This window comes from Stomoxys calcitrans, chromosome 2 (genome assembly GCF_963082655.1).
Source record: "Stomoxys calcitrans chromosome 2, idStoCalc2.1, whole genome shotgun sequence".
Taxonomy (NCBI): domain Eukaryota; kingdom Metazoa; phylum Arthropoda; class Insecta; order Diptera; family Muscidae; genus Stomoxys; species Stomoxys calcitrans.
Window position 1 is genome coordinate 36134313 of NC_081553.1, and position 21241 is coordinate 36155553.

General features: G+C 39.2%; 2 protein-coding genes across 2 annotated transcripts; one reads left to right on the plus strand and one right to left on the minus strand.

The window, feature by feature from the left end:
- The first annotated feature begins 624 nt into the window (after window positions 1-624).
- On the plus strand, window positions 625-1317 carry LOC106089181 (glutathione S-transferase 1). Its single transcript, XM_013254965.2, has one exon. The coding sequence runs from the start codon at window positions 637-639 to the stop codon at window positions 1315-1317; it is 681 nt and encodes a 226-aa protein (XP_013110419.2). The 5' UTR covers window positions 625-636.
- A 6976-nt stretch (window positions 1318-8293) lies between these two features.
- LOC106089180 (glutathione S-transferase 1) lies at window positions 8294-9044 on the minus strand. Its single transcript, XM_013254964.2, has one exon. The coding sequence runs from the start codon at window positions 9040-9042 to the stop codon at window positions 8365-8367; it is 678 nt and encodes a 225-aa protein (XP_013110418.2). The 5' UTR covers window positions 9043-9044; the 3' UTR covers window positions 8294-8364.
- Window positions 9045-21241: the final 12197 nt, after the last annotated feature.

The window sequence follows — 21241 nt, forward strand, 5'->3', positions numbered from 1 at the left end:
CCTTCCTTTGGTGGTAGGTATAAAAATCGTAGATCAATATTTCAAGACCTTCCGTAATAAAGGCTACCGTGCAATCACACCTGGATTAAATCTTAGACTTTCGGCAGACTTGCTAACCTTATCAGCTGATCTCTGAACTTTGCCTTATAAATGAACCTTGGTACTGAAACATGGCTGAATTATTTAAAGGTTGTCTCATTTGTACAACAACATAAAAACCATATGTAGTAAAATCGCCATCAAGCTGATCGATGTTTTGCCAACATACACACAGAAATTTGTGTGCGTGTGTAGGTACATGAGCAGAGAATATGCGAGAAAGAAGATAATGCAAACAAAAATCTGACATCTCAATACTGTCAAACCTGGCCGGCTGTTAACAGCTGTTTGCGTGAGACCACCTTTTTAAATCCGCTCTTGTACTGGGTTAAATAATGGCAAAAGGGCCCCAACGATATTGGCTTTTTCTATAAATGTTTTTTTTTCTTTTAACATAATCTCAACCAAATTTTTGTAGTTTGGAAAAATTATGTGGTTGTTGTAGGCCTGATAAGATAGCTCTTGCCGCCTGAAATTATTAACCCTATAAAATAGCAGTAAAAAAATATCAATGAATTTAGTGTTATTCAAACAATCATGGCATCGAAACCTGTTCTCTACGGTTCACTTACCAGTCCCACGGTCAATGCGGTGGTCATAGCACTCCGGGCACTCGACGTTGACTATGAATTACGCGATGTGAAACCACTGAAGGGGGAAAATCTGACTGAGGAATATTTAAACAAAAATCCCACCGGCACCATACCCGCTTTGGAAACCGAGGACCATCAGTTTATAGGTGATTCTCACGCCATTATTTCCTATGTGGCAGATCGCTATGCAAAAGAGGGTGCAGATGATTCTTTATATCCCCGCGATTTTTACAAAAGAGCCAAAGTACATCAACTGCAACATTTTGCCAACAGCGTTATGTTTGCCACCTGTGTAAAGCCAGCCTTTCGTCCTTTATTTTCACGCTTGACCAACAAAGTGCCCGAGGAGACTGTGAAGGCAATCAATGAAGCCTTCGACATGATGCAGAGATTTTTGAATCAAAATAAATGGGCTGCCGCAGATCATGTGACAATTGCCGATTTCAGTTGCATTACCTGTATCTTTGCGTTGTATTACCTAAAACCGTTTACAGCTGAATCGCATCCCCGCCTTATGGATTGGTATCAACGAATGATGGATATACCCTATGTCAATGAGACTCTATACAGTGATACTATGAAGGGTACTTTACAGTTTTTGGATAAATATGTTATTAAGGCTTAGACCTGGATAAGAGGATACTTTAATAAAAAAATCGCCAATAAATTAAGCTTAGAAAATTTTGTTTTTATTACCTCCACCTCATTTCTTTTGTAAAACCTCGACATATTTATCCGCGAACCCATAAAGTATAGACATGCTTGATCGTCTTGACATTCTAAGTTGATCTAATCATTTCCGTTCTTCCGTCTGTCGAAATCATTATAGCGGTCGATTACTTGAACTTTTTCGCAGATACTTCTTATTGATGTGGAGGCCACCATAGAGCAGAGGTTAACATGTCCGCTTATGACGATGAACGCCTGGGTTCAAATACTGGTGAGAACATTAGAAAAAAAATTTCAGCGTTAGTTTTCCCCCTTTATTGCTGGCAACATTTGTGAGTTACTATGCCATGTAAAAATTTCTCCCCAAAAAAGGTGTCTCACATCGGGACACCATTCGGACTCGGCTACAAAGGTCTCTTATCATTGAGCTTAAACTTGAATCGGTCAGAACTCATTGATTTCTGAGAAGTTTGCCCCTGTTTCTCAGTGGAATGTTCTTGGACAAATTTTGCATTTGCACTTTTTATTGATGTTGTAGGTCGTTGTCGAATGCAAATGGTCCATATCGGTTCAGATTTCAATATTGCTCCCATATAAAATGGTCCTTCGACTTGAGTTCCTAAGCCTCTAGAAGCCGCAACTATTATCCGATTTGCCTACAATTGTGCTTGTAAATTTTTATACCCACTACTATAGGATGGTGGTAAACTCATTTTGTCATTCCGTTTGCAACACATCGAAATAGACCGATCCGCCGATTTAGGGCCTTAGGCCCATAAAAGCCACATTATTATCCGATTTTGCTGAATTTTGGGACAGTGAGTTATGTTAGGCCCTTCGACATCTTTCTTCAATTTGGTCCAGATTTGGATATAGCTGCCATATAGACCGATCTCTTGAGTTAAGGTCTTTCGCCCATAAAAGGCGCATTTATTGTCCGATTTCGCCGAAATTTGAGACAGTGAGTTGTGTTAAGCCCCTCGACATACTTCTGCAATATGGTACAGATTGGTCCAGATTTGGATATAGCTTTCATATAAACCGATCTCAGGATTTAAGGTTTTGGGCCCATAAAAGGCGCATTTATTGTCCGATGTCACCGAAATTTGGGACAGTGAGTTGTGTTAAGTCCTTCAACATACTTCTGCATTATGGCACAGATTTGTTCAGATTTGGATATAGCTGTCATATAGACCAATCTCTCGATTTAAGGTTTTGGGCCCATAAAAGGCGCATTTATTGTCCTATGTCGCCGAAATTTGGGACAGTGAGTTAAGTTAGGCCCTTCGACTTTTTTTTTCAATTTAGCTCAGATTGGTCCAGATTTGGATATAGCTACCATATAAACCGATATCTCGATTTAAGGTTTTGGGGCCATAGAAGGCGCATTTATTGTCCGATTTCGCCGAAATTTGGGACAGTGAGTTGTGTTAGGCTCTTCGACATTTTTCTGAAACTTGGCCCAAATCGGTGCAGATTTGGATATAGCTGTCATATAGACTGATATCTCGATTTAAAGTCTTGGCCTCTATTTTTAGATATAGCTACTAAAAAGACCAAAATTTTGTTATACACAATTGAACAATGATTTGCACTCATTAGTATTTGGTCCAAATCGGAACAATTTCGATATAGCTGCTATGGGGCATAAGGTATATATTTTTCACCGGATTTTTACGAATAGTGGTTTACATATATACCCGAGGTTATGGGTATCCAAAGTTCGGCCCGGCTCCTTTTTACTTATTTTCATTACTTTTAACAACCGTGGTAAGTGTGGTCCAAATTGGTCTATAGCCTGATAAAGCTCCCATATATAAACCAATCTCCCGATTTGAGATCTTGAGCCACTGGATGCCGTAATTGTTATCCGATTTGGATGAAATTTTGCACGTAGTGTTCGGTTATGACTTCCAAACATCCTTGTAAGTCCGTATGTCTTTCGAACTAGTACGGCAACCGTTAGAAGAAGTTTTGCACATATATTTCTTATTGAGGTCGGTTGGGATAGATAAAGGCTAAATCGGCTCATGTTTAGATGCAGTTCTCATATTGCTCACTGTAGTACACGATGGTAGGTGATGGCCCGGAATAGCTTTGAAAACCACACAGGATAGAAAAAGCTTCAATCGGCTCATTTTCAGATGCAGTTCCCATATTGCTTACTTTAGTACAAGATGTGGTGGCTCGGAATAGCTGTGAGCAGTTCCATTTGTTTGGTGTTCAGTGCTGTCACGAGAAGCTTATCCGTCCACAGGTTATTGGCGCCTTTAAATAAGCAATGGTCACCCTGTTCCCGCAGCGATCGCTCCTTTGGACCGCAACGAGCTTGCTCACCTACAGGAGTTTGACAAGTATCGTCACCTCCACATGAAAATGTGGCTACAACGACATCCATGGTAGAGGGCCATCGCCAGCAGAACTTAATCTTTTATACATGCTAAATACTAATTTTTATTATGATTCACGGTCTATGAATGCGTTTTCTACTTATCCCCTTTTTTAACATAAGGCTCGGTTCTAAGGTAAAATTAAAAAAATAATAAGATAAGAAGAAATAGCCCAATAAAACGAAATTTGCCCAATAAAATGAAATTTTGGCCACAATACAATGTCTGAGCGATAACCGAAATCAGAACTTCACAATTTTATTTCCTAAACCGTAACAAGTAAACGGATATTAGTTTCGGCTGTGTCGAATTTTATATACCCTTCACTAAGGACCACAAGACTTTTTAATGATTTTTTCAAATAAGAAGATCGGGTTTTTATAGAGCTATACCAAGGCGATATCGATCGTAGCTCTCATGACTCATAAAAATCATAACCAAACACCAAGTGCAAAATTTGCAGCCCTTGTGCTTGAAGTCACTTACTTTCTTGCACAAACTGATCCACACGCAGGCACCATAATATCTCTATGGATTCATTGATTTCGCCAGATCTATTAGAGGGGGAAAATCGTTTCCAAATTCGTGGGAGGCATTTTTTTGAATGACAATATTCATATTCACTGTAACATTTTACTGAATGAAGTTAATGAATGATAATGTATTTTTATACCCACCACCGAAGGATGGGGGTATATTCATTTTTTCATTCCGTTTGCAACACATCGAAATATCCATTTCCGACCCAATAAAGTATATATATTCTTGATCAGCGTAAAAATCTTAGACAATCTAGCCATGTTTGTCCGTCTGTCTGTTGAAATCACGCTACAGTCTTTAAAAATAGAGATATTGAGCTGAAATTTTGCATAGATTCTTTTTTTGTCCATAAGCAGGTTAAGTTTATATATAGCCCCAAAAAAGGTGTCTCACATCGGCACGACGTTCGGACTCGGCTACAAAGGTCCCTTATCATTAAGCTTAAACTTGAATCGGTTAACACTCGTTGATTTCTGAGAAGTTTGCCCCTGTTTCTCAGTGAAATGTTCTTAGGCAAATTTTGCATTTGCAATTTTTATTGATGTTGTAGGTCGTTGTCGATTGCAAATGGGTCATATCGGTTCAGATTTCAATATTGCTCCCATATAAAATGGTCCTTCGACTTGAATTCCTGGGCCTCTAGAAGCCGCAACTATTATCCGATTTGCCTACAATTGTGCTTGTAAATTTTTATACCCACTACCATAGGATGGGAGTATATTCATTTCGTCATTCCGTTTGCAACACATCGAAATATCTTATATATCGAAATATATATACTTTCTTTAAAGTATATATATATTCTTGATCACCGTAAAAATCTAAGACGATCTAGCCATGTCCGTCCGTCTGTCTGTCGCTACAGTCTTTAAAAATTAGATATTGAGCTAAAATTTTTAACAGATTCTTTTTTTGTCCGTAAGCAGGTTAAGTTCGATGATGGGCTATATGGGACTATATCTTGATATAGTTCCCATATAGACCGATCCGCCGATTTAGGGTCTTATGCCCATAAAAGCCATATTTATTATCCGATTTTGCTGAAATTTGGGACACTGAGTTGTGTTAGGTTATTCGACATCCTTTTTTCAATTTGGCCATAATCAGTCCAGATTTGGATATAGCTGTCATATAGACCGATCCGCCGATTTAGGGTCTTAGGCCCATAAAAGCCACATTTATTTTTCGATTTTGCTGAAATTTGGCACAGTGAGTTGTGTTAAGCCCCTCGACATACTTCTGCAATATGGTCTAGATCGGTCCAGATTTGGATATAGCTGCCATATAGACCGATCTCTCGATTTAAAGTCTTGCCCCAATAAAAGGCGCATTTATTGTCCGATGTCGTCGAAATTTGGGGCAGTGAATTGTGTTAGGACCTTCTTCAATTTGGCCTATATAGGTCCAGATTTGAATATAGCTGCCATATGAGCCGTTCTTTAGGTTTAAGGTATTGGGGCCATAAGAGGCGCATTTATAGTCCAATGTCGCGAAAATTTGGGACAGTGAGTTGTGTTAGGCTCTTCGACATTTTTCTGTAACTTGCCCCAAAACGGTCCAGATGTGGACATAGCTGCCATATAGACCGATATCTCGATTTAAAGTCTTGGCCACATAAAAGGCGCTTTTATAATCCGATTTCATTGATATTTGACACAGTTACTTATGTTAGGCTTTTCGACATCCCTGTCGTATATGGATCAGATCAGTTTATTTTTAGATATAGCTACTAAAAAGACCAAAACTTTGTTATACGAAATTTAACAATGTCTTGTACTTATTATTATTTGGTGCAAATCGGAACATATTTCGATATAGCTGCTATGGGACATAAGGTATGCATTTTTCACCATATTTTATTCTTATATAATTTCCTTATTTTCCCATTTTTTGGATCAACTAAGTCTATTAAAAAATGTTCTCTTCAATGTATTAAAACATATTTGTTTTATGTTTTTTCTTTTAAATTCAAATCTCCAAAACCACAAATGTTCGCCTTATTCCGTTTTAAATTCCTTATATACACTTCTTCAATATTATTTTTAATTAATCTAAAATTTTTTACCAAATTATTTCCATTTAATATGGTCTTCAAAATATGCAGAGGTTAGCATGTTCGCCAGTGGCGCTGAATGCCTGGGTTCAAATCCTGGCTAGATCATTGAAAACAAGTAAAAGCGTGCTAAGTTCGGCTGGGCCGAATCTTATATACCCTCCATCATGGATCGCATTTGTATTTGTCGAGTTCTTTTCCCTGAATCTCTTTTTAGGCAAACAAAGGATAAATTGGAGCTATATGAAGTTATGATCCAATTCGGACCATATTTGATTTGATTGTTGAAGACCGTAGTGGAATTCACTGTGTAAAATTTTAGGGTCTGAAGAAGTAAAATAGGGAGATCGGTTTATAGGGGAGCTGTATCAGGCTATATTTCGGATAAGCCTAGAGGCTTAGAAAGTCAAGATCCCAGGTTGGTTTATATTGCAGCTATTTCAGATTATGGACCGATTTGAACCATATTTGTCACATTTGTTGGAAGTCAAAACAAAACACGTCGTGAACAATTTCAGCTAAATCGTATAAGAATTACGCCCTCTAGAGGCTCATGTAGTGATGACCCCAGATCGGTTTATATGGCAGCTGTATCAGGTTATTGACCGATTTGAACCACATTTGACACAATTGTTGAAAGTCGTAACGAATCGTGCAAAATTTCAGCTAAATTGGATAGGAATTGCGTACTCCAGAAGCTCAAGAAGTCAAGACCCCAGATCAGTTTAAAGGGCAGCTCTATCAGGTTATGTACCAGTTTCAACCATAATTAGCACAGTTGTTGGAAGTGGTAACAAAACACTTCATGCAAAATTTCAGCCAAATCGGATAAGAATTGCGCCCTCTAGAGGCTCAAGAAGTAAAGACCTCAGATCGGTTTATATGGCAGCTATATCAAAACATATGGACCATATGGACCATTTACAATCCCAACTGACCTACATTAATAAGAAGTATTTGTGCAAAATTTCAAGCGACTAGCTTAACTCCTTCAAAAGTTAGCGTGCTTTCGACAGACAAAGGGACGGACATGGCTAGATCGACTTAAAACGTAATGACGATCAAGAATCTATATACTTTATGGTCATTCTGTTTCGAACAGAATGACGAAATTAGTATACCCCCATCCTATGGTGCAGGGTATAAAAATGCTCAGCGATGGGTTTCCCCTCCCAATGCTGGCAACATTTGTGAGGTACTATGCCATATAAAAACTCCTCTCCTCACTGCAACACACCGTTTGGACTCGGCTTCAAAAAGGAGGTCCCTTATCATTGACCTTAAAAAAAACATGACCTCTAACATCCTGACCAAATATGGTGCGTATCGGTACATAACCTGATTTCAATTCCTGTAGGCCGATCTCCCGATTTGCAGCTTTAACCAGTAGAGGGCACCACTCTTCTCAAATTTGACTGAAGTTAGGCACAATGACTTCCGATATGTCTTATTATACTTCTTAAGGCTTTAGAGGTAGAGCTGGCAAACTATCGATAATCGCAACATTCGATATTTTATCGAATACTATCGCTAATATCCCATCAACTTTATTTCAAACGAAAATGAGAAGTAAAAATTAGGAGATATATTTATATAGAAGCAATATCAAGGCACGGACCAAATAAAATCAAGATTAATAACGTCAGTTGGAAGTCATGAGAGAAATCATTGTACAAAATGTTAGCCTAATCGGATGAAAATTGCGCGCTCTATAGGCCTATTGTATCTTAAAGGATACATTAAGTGTCGTATCGCTTATTTTTGTTTAAATTTGCAAAAAATTTAGCTTTTTCGATAGCATCCATCGGAAAAATAGCAATCGATATGCAGTCAAAAAATTTAATATCGATAGTGCCATCGATATTTTGCCAGCTCTATCTAGGGGGCGCAATATCCATCATCATCATATTTATAAGATAAATAATTTATTTAAAATTAATACCCCCATAACAAAATCATAACAAAAAACAAAAATCATAAAAAAAAAACTTTTCAGTTGCCTGCGACAACACTGCACCTTTTACAAATGTGACTTGGCCATTTGTTTATTTAAAAATCTTCGCGATGACTGCATGGGTTCACTGTTAAATGTTTCAGCAACATAGGGTATGGCCAACATACGATTAATCCAATCATAGATTAGGGGATATTTCTCTTTAGTCACTGGCCTTAAAGATTTCATCGATACCACCGAGGTTATACAATTAAAATCGGCCACCGTCATCTGATCACCTGCAACCCATTTGTTCTGCTCTAGAAATCTTTCCAGCGTAGCATAGGCGAAATCAAAATTGGCCAAAATCTCTTCAGGCACTGTGGTCTTCAAACGCGCGAATATAGGCGCATAGGCAGCTTTAACACAATTGGTGAAGAGAACATTATTGGAGAAATGTTGCAGTTGTTGAACTTTGGCCCGTTTATACAAATCCTTGGGGTAGAGCGAATCATTTGGGGCATAGCGATCAACCAGATAAGCGGTTATGACATGAGAATCGCCTATAAATTTATGATCCTCTGTTTCCAAAGCAGGTATTGTGCCGGTGGGATTTTTACGCAAATATTCTTGTGTCTGATTTTCACCTTTCAATGGTTTCACTTCTCGAAATTCATAGTCCACATTGAGTGCTTTAAACGTAATGACGACGGCATTTACCGTGGGACTGGTGTGAGAACCGTAGAGAATTGGTTTCGATGCCATTGCTTGACAAAACACAACTACCTTCAAAGAATTCTTGCTGAACTTTCGAATGCCGCTGCGGAGCAAACAAACTGTGAAAACACATTTTGTATAAGAGATAATCTAATCTCAATTTTAACTCCATGTGTTGAGAGGGTCCCCTACATTGGGTATATGGGGTACTAACACTTAATTGGTAAACCCTCCTCCATAGGATGGTTGTTTACTTACAACGTCATTCCGTTTGCAACAACACGAAATATTGCTCAATGAATGTGAAATAAAAATGAAATTCTTGCGCTTTGTTTGTTTGTCTGTTCCGTATTGACTCAAAAACAGCTGAATCGATTTTCATGAAATTTTCACAGATGCTAGAGTTTGAGCCCCCGTCGAAAATAGGGTACTACATTTTTTGATATCCGAAGGGGGCGTACCCTCCCTCTTATCACAATTTTCAAAAACGCCAGATCATGGAGATGGGTGCACCGATCTAAGCAAAATTTTGTATGCCTCCTTATGGTATTCCAAAAACACGAAATTGGTATAAAACTTTTGGGTCAATTAACCTGGGGGAACGCCCGATCCCAAAACCCACCCTAACGGACGTGTTTAGCGCCTGGGACAATATGGGTATCAAATAAAAGGTATTTAAGAGTTCAATACGATCTTGGCATACAAATTACACACTAAGTATTTGGGGCGGTCCCCCACCACCAGCCCCAAAAACCCCCCAACAGGACGCTTTCACCAATTTGGGCAATATGGGTATCAAATTTAAGGTATTTAAAAGTAGAGTACAAATCTGACATACAAATTTATTCCTTGGCATCAGAGGGGCCTGCCCAACTCCCAAGAACCCCCAGCAGGCGATATTTACCAATTGGGACAATATGGGTATTAAATGAATGGTATTAAAAGAGGAGTAAAAATTTGAAACTTATTCCTTGGCGTCTGAGGCGCCTCCCCATGCCCCAAAACCCCTCAACAGGACATATTCACCGATTGGGACAATATGGGTATCAAATGAAAGATATGTGAATGTTCTGTAAACATCTGTCATAAGAATTAGGTCGAAGGTGCCTCCCCAACCTTACAAACCCCCAAAACGGGCATGAATGTCCAACGTCACAAAATGGGTGTGCAATGGAAGTTCTTTGTGATTTGACTACGAATCTGGTTTATCATTTGGCAGAGTCGAGGACCGGCCCACGCACTAAATACCTTTTAATAGGACATGTAGTTTGATCGGGGTAATATGGTAATTAAAAGGAAGGTCTATGACAGTAGAGTTCAAATCTAATGTTGATATAAAGATCCAAGTATCTGGGTCACGTCCTACCGTTCAGCAGGACATGTAGATCGCTACAACAAAGGACTCAAAAAAATTGTCTTTTGGATCTTAGCGTCGGGTGGGCCGACCCTCTCCTCCCAATTAAAGCAACACCAAACTATCATGTAGGACGACCGAGAATATATTTTACTCAAATGAAAGGATGAGCCATGGGGCAATCCCCCTCCACCAATCCTACCAAAAACAAAAAAGAATTAAAAATAATATATGAAGGCCGATCAGGATAGAATAGAACAGCAATAAAAGGTCTTTGGTAGAGTAAATTTTTTACCCTCAAATTGGGATAAACGCAGGCAACACCTGCCTTGGTATCCCAAGTGGTAACTTTGAAATATGATTTTGAAGTAGTTAACCAATACAAAGAAAAAGTTATTTAATGTGGATCTGAACGAGACCCGTAGCCCTGCATAAAGAGAAATCGATTTTTAAAATGCAATTTTGTGCTGTAGCGAAGCGCACCGGTCCAGCTAATAAAGTATATATGTATGTATATTCATGTTCATCTTAACATTCTCAGTCGATTAACCCATGTCCGTCTATCTATTTGTTTATCGAAAAGACGATAACTTTCGAAAGCGCATAGATATGCACTTGTAATTTTGCACAAATACTACTTATTCCTGTAGGTCAGTTAAGATGGTAAATGGGTCGAATCGGTCCATGTTTTGATGTTCGCACGTGGGGCTTTGTTATTCATATCGGTCTAAATCCTGATATAGCACTCATACACAGAAAAAAACAAAAATTGTTTTCAATCACAAAATTAATTGATCCATTTAATTTTTTTTATTGAAACTTCTTCAATTACGAAAATGATAGTATCAATCACTGTTTTCGAAAAAAATTTCAATTGAAAAATTTGCATATTTAATTAAAAAACTTGACATTTTTCCAATTTTTTAATTGATCCAATTAGCAATTCGAACTAGCCATGTCCGCCAGTGCGTCTGTCGAAATCCCGATAGCGGTCGAACGCGTAGAGCTAGCTGCTTGAAATTTTGCACTGATACTTTATATTGATGTAGGTCTTGCAAATGGGCCATATCAGCTCAGATTTGTATATAGCTCCCATATAAACCGATCTCCCGATTTGACTTCCTGAGCCGCCGAAAGCCTCAATTTTCATCCGATTTGGCTAAAATTTTGCTCATTGTATTCTGTTATGACTCCCAGCAAAGGAGCCAGGTACAGTCCGAATCGGCCTATAACCTGATATAGCTCCCATATAAACCGATCTCCCGATTTGACTTCTTGAGCCGATTTGGCTAAAATTTTACACATAGTGTTCTGTTATGACTCCCAACAACTGTGCTAAGTACGGTTCAAATTGGTCAATAACATGGTATAGGTCCCATATAAACCGATCTCCCTAATTAACTTCTTGAGCCCTTACAAGCCGCGATTTTCTTCCGACTTGAAATTTTGCATATAGTGTTCCGTTATAACTCTCAACAATTGTGCCAAGTGCGGTCCAATTCGGTCTATAACTAGATTTAGCTCCCATATTTTAGCAGAATCCATGGTGGTGGGTTCCCAAGATTCTGCTTGGCCGAACTTAGCGCGCTTTACTTGTTTTTATCTTATTTTATTTTGAATTATTTAATTTTTTTTTACTCTATTTTATTTTATTTCATTATACCCACCGCCGTAGGATATGGGTTATATTCATTTAGTCATTCCGTTTGCAACACATCGAAATATCAATTTCCGACCCTACAAAGTATATATATTTCGGATCGTCGTAAAGTTCTAAGACGATTTAACGACGTCCGTCTGTTGTAATCGCTCTACAGCCTTCAAAAATTAAGATATTGAGCTGAAATTTGGCACAGATATATATTTTTGATGCACGCTGGTTAAATTTTTGAACGAGCCAAATCTGACCATATTTGAATATAGCTGCTATATAGACTGATTTTCCGATAAAGGAAAAAAAAGTTTATTTTTAATGAGATTTTGCTGAAATTTGACACAATGAGTAGTTTAAGGCTTCCCAATATCTGACTCATATATGGTTCAGATCCGACTATATTTATATGTAGCTGCCATATATACCGATCTGCCAATAAAAGGTCTGAAGCCGATAAAAGCCGTAATTATTACCCGATTTCGCTGAAATTTGAAACAGTGAGTTATTTTAAACCTACCGACATATGACCTACATATGGTTCAGATAGGACTTTATTTAGATATAGCTGCTATATAGACCGATCTCCCGATTAAGGGTCTGAAGCCCATAAGTGTTCTATTTATTACCCGATTTCGCTGAAATTTTAAACAGTTGGTAGTTTTACGTCTCCCGTTATTGGTCTCAAAAGTGGTTCGGATCGGACTATATTTAGATATAGATGCCATACACACCGATGTCCCGATAAAGAGTCTGAATCCCATAAAAGCTTTAGTTTTTAACCGATTCCGTTGAAATTTGAAACAGTGGTTCAGATCGGGCTGTATTTAGATATAGCTATCATATAGACCGATTTGCCGGTTAAGGGTCTGAAGCTCATAAAAGCCTTATTTATTACCCGATTTCGTTGAAATTTGGGTGCATAAGTTATCCAATAATCATCGGATTGTGACGAAAGGGGATTTACATATATAACCGAGATGGTGGGTATCCAAAGTTCAGCCCGGCCGAAATTAATGCCCTTTTACTTGTTTTATTTTATTCTATTTTTTTATTTTAATTTATTTATTTTTTTAAATTATTTTTTTATATTATTTAATTTTTTTATTTTATTTTATTCTATTTTATTATATACATATCATTTTATTTTAGTTTATAATTTATTAATATTTAATTAGATTTTATTTCTATTCTATTTTATTTTACTATTATTTGGTTATGGTGTAGCTAAAAAAAAAAATCGATATTGCTCATTTACTTCCATTTTAATACTCATTTATAACGAGTCATTTTGTAAGCACTCATATCAGGTTTTTATACGAATACATTACAGCCGTAAATTTTCAAAGTAGTATAAATCAAATAACTCTCAAAAAGCAACATAGAGTAACGTTTTTTAACGTATTACCATACAATTCGTACAGGGTATTTATTACAAAGACGAGTTTTTAACTATTTGGCCCAATTCAAAAATAAACGACATTGGCATCTGTAGCAATGAGAGGCATCTAATCAAACCTGCAAATTCTCTGTTAATTTTTCAGTCTTAAAATCTTATTGCGATTCCATTGCAGGATATTGTCCGCCTCTAGACTAGTTTGTTTAATGCCTTTCTATTCAAAGAATAGCTTTGCGAAAGACATTTAGAAGTCAGCAAAAGTTTGGTGTTTGCTAAAAACATTTGACTGGCTATCGCGATTTCTGGTTCGTCATGAACCTTCTCCAGTGGATTTTGTCAAATGGATAAATGGTGCTCTACATATCAACAGGTGTGTGCTTTACAACCTAAACTCAATGATCGGAGATTTTTCTGCAATGGAAAACAAAAGCCGGAGATCACCACACACACCAACCACTATGGGACGCGTTTTGCCTTTGGTTAGAAGGCTTTTAGTAGTTATGTACAGCACCAATAAGTCATTTGACAAAATCCACTGACGAAAGTTCATGGCGAATCAGAAATGGCGATACGAATACCCGGTCACATTGTTTTTAGCAACACCAAACTTTTGCTGAATTTTAACTGTCTGGTTCACTAGGTTAGGTTGAAAAGAGGGTGCAGATATTAATCCGCCCCACCCCACTATGGACATACACCTAAGCCAGTAATCGGCTTGTTGTGCGCTCTAAAATCTAGAAAGTAACTTCTAAAAGAAAATTTTAAATTAGGAATGCCGTGCTACTTACAAAATCTTTAATTGTTTTCAATACCACTCCCCTAAGTTGGTTCATGTTTGGTATTGTGTCTCCACCTAAGTCCCGGTATCTGTTAGACGCGAAAGCCGGGCAATGACAAAGGAAATGCTCCAGCGTCTCATTATCTTCCCCGCATGCCCTACACATGCTATCATTTGCCGCACCGATTTTACATAAGTGAGCTCGTAGTCCTATGCGTCCCGTTATGATACCAATAGCTATACTGACCTCCTTCTTGCTTCTTTTCGGTAATAGCCTCGTCTTTTCCCGATCTGGATCCCCCCATAGGATTTTCGCCTCCTACCGACCGTTTCGCAGTTCCACAATGTTGCATGCGCATTCGTCGCCCACTCCCTTAACTCGGACTGCGTCGACCCGAAAGGCTTTGAGTTAACCAAGTTTATTGACGGCAGTCGTCTGGCCTTCACCGCCAAGTCGTCTGCCCTTTCATTTCCCCTCACTCCCTTGCGGCCCGGCACTCAAACGATGCGGATTTTGTGATCCTCAGAAAAGGCGTTAATTTCCTTTTTACACTGCAAGACTGTCATGACCTTACCATCCTGGTTGTTATTGCGCTAATGGCAATTTTACTATCGGTAAAGATGTTCATACTCGACGTCCTCGCCTTAGCACCACACCACTTCACGCATTCCGTGATCGCCCGGATCTCCACCTGCAGGCCCATATTATGGTCAGGTAGTCTAAAACAGATCTCAGTCCCTGGGTTCTCAGTGTAAATCCCCAGGCCCACTCTGTCCTCTAGCTTTGATCCATCTGTGTAATATGATCTTCCAGATGCCAATACTAGGGTTCCGTCAATCCAAGACTGTGCTGATGGCAGCAGTGCCTCGCACTCGACTTCAAGTTTCATCTCAGGTATCCGATCGGAAACCTCTTTCCTTCCTTCCAGGTTTCCTATCGTCGCCTCGATTATACCGCAATGGTATGAGCTGCTCCCATCCCCAATCCATTCTCCCATAGCCTTAAGTCTCATAGCCGCAGTGGCTGCCTCACACTTAATCTGTATGTCAATGGGTCGGATATCTAGAATAGTCTCCAGTGCCCTAGTGGGCGTGGTGCTCACTCTTAATCTGTATGGCAATGGGTCGGATATCAAGAATAGTCTCCAGTGCCCTAGTGGGGGTGGTCCTCATCGCTCCGCCTATGCCAAGACAACATGTTCTCTGAACCTGTTGTGTGGTCCTTATGTTGCACTTTTTCTCCATAGCAGTCCACCAAACTACTGAGGCGTAAGTAAGAGCCAGTGGACTATCCTCTAATTCAGGCTCCATTTCGAGCCAACGGCCCGTCTACATAGTGGCCAACATCTGTAAGCCTTCTCAGTACGCTCCTGAATGTGACAATTCAAATTCAGTTTCCTGTCCAAGATCACACCTAAGTATTTGACCTTGTCAGATATCGAAATCGTCTTATTGAGGAAACGTGGTGCGTTAAATTGGGCCACCTTCGTCTTCCTCGTGAACAGGCATATAACAGTCTTCTCTGGGTTAACATTGAGACCTCTGGGTCTAGCCCAGTCATATGCCATATGCAAGAGCCTTTCGCCCCTTCTGGAAAGCTCGTTCAAATCCTTAGCCCTTAGAATTATTGTAACATCGTCAGGTTCACTAACTTTGAAAGTGAGCGATTTTCGTTCGCCCTCTTGTCAAAACCAGCTGATTTCATAAAGGAAAAACAGATGTTGGTGAAAGTGACTCGACTCACTTGAGTTAAAAAAAAAAGTTTGTGAACCGGGCAGTGAATGTGTTTTGCAATGCTACTCTTTGAAGAGAAAGGCATTAAAGAAAATGGTCTAGAGTCGGACAATGTCCTGCGGAGTGGAATCTCAAACCTGCAAATTATTACCATTAATCTTTCCACTATAAATTTTCAATTTATCTTATTTTGATCTTACAAGTCTATAGATTCTAACGGTCAAAAATCTAAATTCTTTTAGATTTTTTTTTCGTTTTGTAAACTAAACGAAAGAAGTACACATTTATTAGGATTTTTCATTCTAAAAATGTGTATAAGTTGTTGATATTAATATTCGTTCCCATTTAAAAATTGTTTAATTTTCCTCTGACGGCTCCTCAACCAAATACCCCTCCTTGGAACGATAAACATTTGACACGTTTCCTTTTTCCTTCTTCGAAATGCTTGAGCTTTCATTAGACACACTGGGATCTTCATTAGAATGTTTCCGCCTCCAAGGACTCTCGGGAGGATCATACAAATCCTCCCTATCGATTTGGGGCAAGCGGTGCATTATCAATGTTGCTTCATCAATAGGTATATGTTGCCAATGCATTTGAGCTACCATCGGCATTGCCCTAAAAACTGGTGCAATGGGATGAAATCCGATTTCAATGTTTTCTTGGTAAATTGGTCCATAATCATTTATAAGGCTACATGTGCAAGTGCATGATGGCATCCAGCTATTAGGCATGTGATTAAAATCAATCACTTGAGGTACAAGATAACATCCGGGTAGGAAATATGCATGTTCACCTGCTTGTTCAGCATTCTCATTTGCTGGAAATTGATTGATGGCTGGTAGGGCTCTATAAGCGTTTCTTCTATGTGACATTTTCTTAAATACTATCCCAAGCTAATTCCTATATTCCAACAAATCCAGTGACAAGGGTAAGGCTTCCAATAGATAGGCAAAATTTATGTCAAGGTGTACATAGACGCTGTGAACTTCCAGTTGACTCATCAAAAAGAGATTCAAGCAAATATTCACGATCATTAATGATAATGTAGTCTTCGAGATATCTGGCTAAAGTTTAAGCCAAATTTATGATAAACAAACGATAGGGAATATATAAAAAAAAATATGTATAAAATATTTGACTAAAAACTATTGAGAACAACAAAAACTTCAAAATTGGAAAAATTAAACTGACATTGACATTAAATGCTTCAAATGGAAAAATTCAGCCGGGGTGTTATAATTAAAACAGTAACCGTATTCTACTAGACGACAGAGTGATCACGCTACTGAAGCCTAGAAAGGACCCGAGTAAGGGGGAGTCGTACGATTATGGCATCAGGCCTCCCACCCATTGATGACATCTGCAATAGGTTAAACGTCTACCTCAACGAGCTTGCCTCTTATTTCGCTGCAAGAAATCTGAAGATATCTGCCACCAAATCTTCAGCCACATTGTTCACTACATACACGCATGAGGTGCGTAGGGAACTGAAAGTTATGATCGACGGAGTGACAATTCCGACCATCAAAATGCAAATTTTGCCCATGAACATTCCACTAAGGAACAGGGGCAAACTTCTCACTGAACAGGGACAAACTTCTTAATGATAAAGGGCCTCCTTTTTATAGCCGAGTCCGAACGGCGTGCCGCAGTGTGACATCCCTTTGGAAAGAAGTTTTACATGGCATAGTACCTCACAAATGTTGTCAGCATTAAGAGGGGAAAACCACTGCTGAAAATTTTTTCTAATGATCTCGCCAGGATTTGAACCCAGGCATTCAGTGGCCTCCCACCATTGCGTGCCCTAAAATACTTGGTGTCACATTTGACAGCTCTTACAAATTCACCTCACATTTGCGATAACGTTAAAAGTAGAAACAAGACCCTCAAGTCCTTTGCTGGCAGCAATTGGGATGTCTTGTCACACATCGATTTAGACCATACTTAGAACAGTTGTTGGAAGTCATACCAAAACGACATATGCAAAATTTCAACCATATTGGATAAGAATTTCGACCTCTAGAAGCCCAAGAAGTCAAAACGGAAGATCGGTTTATATGGCGGTTATCTGATTTTGGGCTATACTTAACACAGTTATTGGAAGTCAGAATAAATCACTTCATGCAAAATTTCAGCCACATCGGATAAGAATTGCACCCTCTAGAGGCTCAAGATGTTTATTCGAGAGATTGGTTTATATGGCGGCTATATCAGTTATGGAATGATATAGACTATACTTGGTGGTCTATGGTAAGTAATGCAGCGTCAGTGTGGTCTCGTCAGCTCTGTGACACGCAGTGGAATAATATTCAGATCTGTCTGAATGCCGCCCTCCGAACCGCGGCGGGCTGTCTCCTCAGTTCTCACGTGGACCAACTCCATCAGGAGACAAAGATCCTACCCGTGCGAAGACATAACCACAAGCTGGCTAAGCAATACCTTCTGGGCTGTTACCGCAGAGACCAAATCATCATCTTGTGGATAGGTATTCACCACCCAGAGGCCTTAAAGTAGATCTCCATGATCTAGAGCGTGAGGTCCAGCGCTCCAAGAGAGGAACCTCTAGATCAAGCGGCGTATCAAACAAATCTAGACAACATTCATGCAGACACGGTAGTAGATGCGCTGAATAGCTACCGGGTGAATTTGGTCCTTGGAGAACGAGCACCTCCCATTGTACCTGAAAAAATTTACCTAATGCCGCCGACTCAATTCCTACAGAGCAAGGATTGATGCCAAAGTGCAAGATGTATGTCCCGATTGTGACCACACGGCACACAAGCAAGACCAACTCGTCTTAGACCTAGATCCCACTGGATGCACCCCATCTTAGTCGCAGGGTTCCTGGATCTGGATACTCAACAGAATCAATCAGACGAAAGATGGAACACAACACATTGCTACAACAACAACTAGACGACATAACACAAACAAAAGTCATAGAATAACCCAAAACAAGAGTAAATAAAGCTCTTTGTCGCTCTTTCGACATTTCTCTTCAGTAAGTTTTAAGTCGAAATTCAGAGTCGGTGGCCTCAACGTTAAGAGCGCTACGATTGACTAATTTCTGGCAGAATGGCTTTGTCAATAAGCGAATTATGCGTTTTTGGTCAGACAGCAATCCTCACGTACTCCATAAGTCATCATTGCTTCCCGGAAAAATTCGGTTTGGTGCGGTTTATAGGCCGGCGGCGTCATTGGGCCGTACTTCTTCCGTGATGATCAAGAACGGCACCTTACTGTGAATGGCGTTCTCACTGTTATATTTTTGTCCCCGATTGGAAGATATAGACTTGGAGGACAAGTGGTTCAAACAGGACGGCGCCACCAGTCACACAGCGAATATCACAATCAATTTATTAGAAACCAAGTTAGGAGAACGTGTTTTTTCACGAAATGGTTCGGTCGATTGGCCGTCTCGGTCGAGTGTTTTGACGACGTTAGACTATTTCCTGTGGGGCTATGTCAAGTATATAGTCTATGCCAACCACCCAGTGAAGATTGATGGACTTCGTACGAATATCGAACGTGAAATTGCAGCAGTATCGACTGATCCATGCGCGAAAACCGTCGAAAATTGGGTTCAGCGTTTGGACTTCTACGGAATACGGGAATAAAGAATTTTATTGATAACCAAAACTTTTTTGGTTTTATTTAGAAAAAAACTTTTGTAGCGCTCTTATTGAAAGGCCCTATACATTGAAACAGAATTGCTTGTGACCCAGATCGTGAGCAATTATTTATTAATAAAGTAAACTGTAGTCCAAAAAATTCCAATTTTTTTTTATACCCTCCACCATAGGATGGGGGTATACTAATTACGTCATTCTGTTTGTAACACCTATAAATACGCGTCTAAGATCCCATTAAGTATATATATTCTTGATCGTCATCTATTTTTAAGTCGATCTAGCCATGTCCGTCTGTCTGTCGAAAGCACGCTAACTTTCGAAGGAATAAATCAAGCCGCTTGAAATTTTGCACAAATGCTTTTTATTAGTGTAGGTCGGTTGGTATTGTAAATGGACCAAGTCGGTCCATGTTTTGATATAGCTGCCATATAAACCGATCTTGGGTCTTGATTTCTTGACCCTCTGTAGGGCGCAATTCTTATCCGATTTTATTGAAATTTTGCACGTAGTGTTTTGGTAGCAACTTCCAACAACAACCCTAAGTATGGTTTAAATCGGTCCATGTTTTGATATAGCTGCCATATAAACCGATCTTGGGTCTTGACTTATTTAGCCTCTAGAGGGCGCAATTCTTATCCGATTTTATTGAAATTTTGCACGTAGTGTTTTGGTAGCATTTCCAACAACTGAGCTAAGTATGATTCAAATCGGTTCATAATCTGGTATAGCTGTCATATAAACCGATCTTCCAACTGAGCTAAGTATGATTCAAATCGGTTCATAATCTGGTATAGCTGTCATATAAACCGATCTTGCATCTTGACTTCTTGAGCCAATAGAGCGCTCAATTCTCATCCGATTTGGCTGAAATGATTTTGCATGAGGTGTTTTGTTATGACTTCCAATAACTGTGCTAAGTATGGCGTAAGTCGGTATAGAACCTGATATAGCTGCCATATAAACCGATCTGAGATCTTGACTACTTGAACCTCTAGAGGGCGCAATTCTCAATCAATTTCTCTCATCACCTTCAACATACGTGATTTATTTGGTCTGAATCGATCAAATAGCTTGAAACAGCTCCCATATAAACCTATCTCCCGATTTTGTGTCTTGAGCCCCTACAAGACCCAATTCTTATCCGAATGAACTGAAATATTACACAATGACTTCTATCGGACTATAACTTGATATAGCTCCAATAGCATAACAGTTCTTATTCAATAATCTTTGTTTGTCTAAAAACAGATACCGCGCATAGAACTCGACAAATGCGATCAATGGTGGAGGGTATATAAGATTCGGCCCGGCCGAACTTAGCACGCTGTTACTTGTTCTAGTATGCGTTTTTTCCTATACAGAATAATTGGCTATTAGAAACTAGTTTCTTATACAGGTCCATACAGATATAAGAAAAATTTTTCTTATATAAGTAGTGTCCATATATCTACGTACACAACATAAGCCGGCAGGGTTCGAAGTTATCTTTAAATGTGTGAAGGTTCCATCAGTGCTCTACGAATATCCACATGACAACTCACCCCAGCAGTCCAAACGTCTATCACCACATTGGCTTCAGAGACTTCTTTAAGACAATTTGAAGTTTGTCACCGATATAGCATATCTGCTGACATGTCCTACAGAATATCTGTTATAAAATTTGATTGTCGACGAATCCATTTACTGTGTCCACGAA

What these genes read in the sequence shown, in the direction of transcription:
- LOC106089181 (XM_013254965.2), top strand. Translation starts at nt 637, where the DNA reads ATGGCATCGAAACCTGTTCTCTACGGTTCACTTACCAGTCCCACGGTC.
- LOC106089180 (XM_013254964.2), bottom strand. Translation starts at nt 9,042, where the DNA reads ATGGCATCGAAACCAATTCTCTACGGTTCTCACACCAGTCCCACGGTA.